Raw genomic sequence first — 4,965 nt, 5'->3', positions numbered from 1 at the left:
AGGGTGAGCCGGGGCCGCAGGGCTACCGGCACTGACACCTCTGCTCCCCTGCCAGGTCAAATGTATTCAAGACGCGATTCGTGCCAAGAAGAAAACTTTCAATTTCCTTGGAGAGATGATCACCCTGATCCCGTCGGTTGGGCTGTTCATTACCATGAACCCCGGCTACGCAGGACGGACAGAACTGCCTGAAAATTTAAAAGCTCTGTTCAGGTACCCGTGGGGTCGGTGTGTGCGGGCAGCGTTATGGCACTTGCATTGGTAACACTCATGTGCTCCATCCACAATGTGAACCAAACCTTTGCTCATGCACAGGAGGGTGTTTGTGTGTCGGGGAGACCTTGGCACCCCAGGACAGCCCTGCTCAAAGCCCCTGAGATGGCTGGAGGCTGGTGGAGCTGCTCTAGCCAGCCTGGGGACGAGGGTCCTCGGGGTGTCTGATGGCCACCTTCAGCTAAAATCAGAAAAAAAGGTGGTCAAATGCTGGCAGGGATGGCCCAGGGATGCTGTGGGGTTTCTGTCCTTGGAGAAACTCACAGTGTGACTGCAGGAGGCTCAGGGTGACCTGACCCAGCTGTGACATGAGCCCTGCTTGGAGCAGGAGGCTGGACCAGACCCCTCCAGAGACCCCACAGCCAGTGTCTGATTCTCTGATGCCAACAGCAGCAGAGAACAATTTGTACTGAAATCTCGGGTGTGAATTCTTGCTGGCTGTGGGAGGGCGAGGGGTGTGTGGGGGTCTGTGCATGGCCCTGCTGACCCACTGCTGCTCTTCTCCAGACCCTGTGCCATGGTGGTCCCCGATTTTGAACTGATCTGTGAAATCATGCTGGTTGCAGAAGGTTTTATTGATGCCAAGCTTCTCGCAAGAAAGTTCATTACTCTGTATACACTCTGCAAAGAGCTGCTGTCTAAACAGGTAACGGAACAATATTGCACGTTGTTGAAGCTGAAGGAGTCCCTTGACTGCCAGACCTGAGGGATGGCAGCAGGACTGCTGGCAGCAACGCGCTGCCTGGCGTTGTGCGTGGTTCAGGGCTGTGGCTGGACAAATTCCACGTCCACACTGGTGCGTCATGCGGCGCGTTTCTGTCTTCTGGAATAAATCAAATCATCCCAAAATAGAATAGAATAGAATCTGGCCAGGTCAGATGAGAGCATCCAGATGTTGTTCATCTCAGCAGAAGTGATTTACAGTAAAAAGGTGCTTCCAGGAAGCAAGGCAGCCTGTGCTTCTCCTCGCAGCTGACTGGGGCTTGTCTTGTGCATGAGCTCACTTGAGGTCCAGACTGCTGGGCACTGTGTGGACAACCTGGGTGCGGGGCGGTGGACAGGGTGTTCCTCTGTAGTGCTGTTTAAAGCAGTTCTCTCACCAAAGTGAAATTGTAATACTGTTGGCAGGACCACTATGACTGGGGTCTGCGGGCTATCAAGTCCGTGCTGGTGGTAGCAGGCTCCTTGAAGAGGGGGGACCCTGACCGGGCTGAGGACCAAGTTCTGATGAGAGCTTTACGAGACTTCAACATCCCCAAGATCGTGACAGATGACTTGCCCGTCTTCATGGGGCTGATTGGAGACCTGTTCCCAGCCCTGGACGTCCCCAGGAAGAGGGACCTCAACTTTGAAAAGGTGCAAGCCCAGGCACAGCACCAGTGATATCCCAGCCCCTGGCAGTGTCCAGAGGCTGAAGGTCCATTTGGCACTTCTTGGTGTGGCTGGCTCATCTCTGGGTCTCACCAAGGCCGTGATGCTGCCCATGATAAGCACCTGCTCTCCTTTCCAGGTCATTAGAAAGTCCATTCTGGAGCTGAAGCTGCAGGCGGAGGAGAGCTTCGTGCTGAAGGTGGTGCAGCTGGAGGAGCTGCTGCAAGTGAGACACTCAGTCTTTGTCGTTGGCAACGCCGGCTGCGGCAAGTCCCAGGTAGTGGCTGACCCAGCCCCGAGGACACAGGTCCCCTCCTGTCCCCTTCCTGCGGGCAAAGGCTGCTGAAGGCTGCAGACACCCTCACTGGAGCAGCGGCCGCAGCTGCCTGGTTCCTCTCTCCACAGGTGCTGAGGTCCCTCAACAAGACATACCACAGCCTGAAGCAGAAGCCGGTCACCGTGGACCTGGACCCAAAGGCTGTGACCTGCGATGAGCTGTTTGGGATTATTCATCCATCCACGCGAGAGTGGAAGGACGGTGAGACACCCAGGCTTGTGTGCGCAGCCCCCCGAGCCGTCACTTACCCCAGGTGGGACCTGGTGTGGGCAAATACCTTCATAAAATGTGAATCTCAAAGCATGAATCTCAAAGCACTTTGTGATGCGGTGATGGGAATGCGTCAACCTTTCCTTGGGGCTTTTTACCAGCGTGTGAGGGAGGAGGAACATGTTTCAGGGAAGCATCCACATGTCCCTCTGCAAATGTGCAATGAATAGAAATTGCTGCAAAGGGCAAATCCACGTGTCTCTCTATGGGGCAGGTCTGTTTTCTTCGATGATGCGTGACCTGGCCAACATCACACATAAGGGGCCCAAGTGGATCATCCTTGATGGAGACATTGACCCCATGTGGATCGAGTCCCTGAACACGGTCATGGATGACAATAAGGTCGGTGCTATCACGCCCCAGGAGCTTTGCTCGCTCGTTAACTTGGGATGATCAGCTTGTGTTCATGCCTAGGCCCCAAGATCAGGGCATCCCCCTGTGACAGGCGACTTTCCCCAGGTTCTCACCTTGGCCAGCAATGAGCGCATCCCCCTCAACCCCACCATGCGGCTCCTCTTCGAGATCAGCCACCTGCGGACGGCCACGCCGGCCACCGTGTCCCGAGCAGGAATCCTCTACATCAACCCCACCGACCTGGGCTGGAACCCGTGAGCCTGGGGAGGGAGATGGAGGGATGGGACGGGATGGGACGGGATGGGACGGGACGGGATGGGACGGGATGGGATGGGATGGGATGGGATGGGATGGGATGGGATGGCACAGGACAGGATGGGTATTGGCCCTGCTGTGTGCTCACCTGTAGCCCTGCCCATCCCTCCCACAGCGTCGTGGCCAGCTGGATTGAGAGGAGGACAGTGCAGTCTGAGAAGGCCAATTTGATGATCCTCTTCGACAAGTACCTGCCGGTGTGCCTAGAGAAGCTCAAGTCTGGGTTTAAGAAGATCACCCCTGTCCCCGAGATCACGGTGATACAGACAGTGCTGTACCTGCTGGATTGCCTCCTGACACCACAGACAACCCCACCAGACTCACCCCGGGACCTCTACGAGCTCTACTTTGTCTTTGCCTGCACCTGGGCCTTCGGTGGGACCATGTTCCAGGACCAGGTATGGCTGCAGGACCAACCGCTCGGTGCCTCCCCACTCTCCAGAGCCTCCTGCCCGGCTGCGTCCCTTCGGAAAGTGCTAAAGCAACAACCTTGGCCAGTTTCTGAGTTTCTCTGTGTTTGGTTCCTCCCAGCTCGTGGATTACCGCCTGGAGTTCAGCAAGTGGTGGGTGAACGAGTTTAAAACCATCAAGTTTCCTTCTCAGGGAACAATTTTTGACTATTACATTGATCCGGAATCGAAGAAATTCATGCTCTGGACTGAAAAAGTGCCAAAATTCAAACTCGATCCCGACGTCCCTTTGCAGGTATTTCCCACAAGCTCTCTGTCTTTACGTGTTCTGTTTGTTCATCACTCCATGGTCGTCCCACAAGCAGTGCTGGGCAAGACCCCGCGCCTGGAGCGGGGCAGGACTGGGGCTGGCTTTGCCATGGCCAGGCTGGTGGCACCCGGCAGACCCCGTGGCTGTCTGTGCTTCTGCTTTACCCCACAGAAACCTGAGCGAGAGCTGCAAGTTGCAACTCTTCTCTTTTGATTTCAGATTAACTTGTGGCTTTGTAAAGCCTCATGAAAGAATTATAACCATTGCCTGAATGCAGAAATGTCCTTTAAAACTTTATTTGCACGTCTTTTGCTGTGCTCTCCTCAGGGAGGGGGGTTGTGTCAAAGACGTTGGGGAATGGAAGGTTTGAATCTGCCCTGTGCACTGGCTGAGGCAGTGGGCAATGATGGTCCTGAGCCAAGGCTCTGGGGACCGTTTCAGGAACGGTGCTGTGTTGTGTTGTTCTAATAACTCACTTTTCTGACAGCTCCTATTTTTCGTCAGAAAGTCTTTAGAATACCCAAGCACCTGAGACCTTTTGCTTTAGAGAGGGACCGGGTTTGTGTGGTGAGAGAACATCTTCCACTAGAGCAGCTGGCATTGCCGGGAAAGCCGGGTACAGCTCCCGGCGCGCTGCCGCTGCTCTCAGGGGAGATCTCACCTCTGCCTGCGAACAGCCACCCCGGCAGCAAGAGGTGAGCTCCAGGCACTGATGGTGTGATTGTCCCAGGCCTCCGTGGTGCACACGACGGAGACCATCCGTCTGCGCTACTTCATGGACCTGCTGATGGAGAAGCAGAGGCCGGTGATGCTGGTGGGGAACGCGGGGACGGGAAAATCGGTCCTGATGTGGGACAAGCTCGAAGCGCTTGGCACAGACGAATACCTGGTGCAGTCTGTGCCCTTTAACTTCTACACCACCTCGGCCATGCTGCAGGGTAAGGCTGGCCTGAGCCGGCAGCCGGCCCTGTGCCGGGCTGTGTGGGGCTGTGCCACGCGGCACTGCACCACATCTCGTGCTCCTTTCTACAGCTGTCCTTGAGAAGCCCCTGGAGAAGAAATCGGGGAGGAACTACGGCCCACCCGGGACCAGGAGACTCATCTACTTCATCGATGACATGAACATGCCAGAGGTGGACAAGTACGGCACCGTGGCACCGCACACGCTCATCCGGCAGCACATGGACCACGGGCACTGGTAGGTGCCTGGCTGGTGGGTCCCACTGCGGGGGCTCAGTGACCCTCTGCCCGGCAAACCCACCCCGCGCTGGTGCCTCTCCCATCCCGGTGCAGCCGTGCCCTTCCCGTGCCCCCTGGGCCACGCT

General features: G+C 56.3%; 1 protein-coding gene across 1 annotated transcript in view; it reads left to right on the top strand.

The window, feature by feature from the left end:
* Window positions 1–4,842, top strand: part of LOC104531143 (dynein heavy chain 17, axonemal-like) — a gene marked incomplete at its 5' end in the record, with an annotated part of 16,069 nt that extends 11,227 nt beyond the window's left edge. The window contains 11 exon segments of the mRNA XM_029086975.1: window positions 56–213; window positions 781–919; window positions 1,402–1,629; window positions 1,784–1,921; window positions 2,050–2,182; window positions 2,466–2,593; window positions 2,711–2,859; window positions 3,036–3,318; window positions 3,452–3,625; window positions 4,371–4,578; window positions 4,673–4,842. Of these exon segments, the coding sequence (XP_028942808.1) occupies window positions 56–213; window positions 781–919; window positions 1,402–1,629; window positions 1,784–1,921; window positions 2,050–2,182; window positions 2,466–2,593; window positions 2,711–2,859; window positions 3,036–3,318; window positions 3,452–3,625; window positions 4,371–4,578; window positions 4,673–4,842 (1,908 nt within the window).
* Between the last annotated feature and the right edge of the window lie 123 nt (window positions 4,843–4,965).

Source organism: Antrostomus carolinensis, unplaced genomic scaffold, assembly GCF_000700745.2.
Source record: "Antrostomus carolinensis isolate BGI_N321 unplaced genomic scaffold, ASM70074v2 scaffold28449, whole genome shotgun sequence".
Lineage (NCBI taxonomy): Eukaryota > Metazoa > Chordata > Aves > Caprimulgiformes > Caprimulgidae > Antrostomus > Antrostomus carolinensis.
Note: the sequence above shows the minus strand (reverse complement) of the source record. Positions and strands in the feature narration are given on the sequence as shown.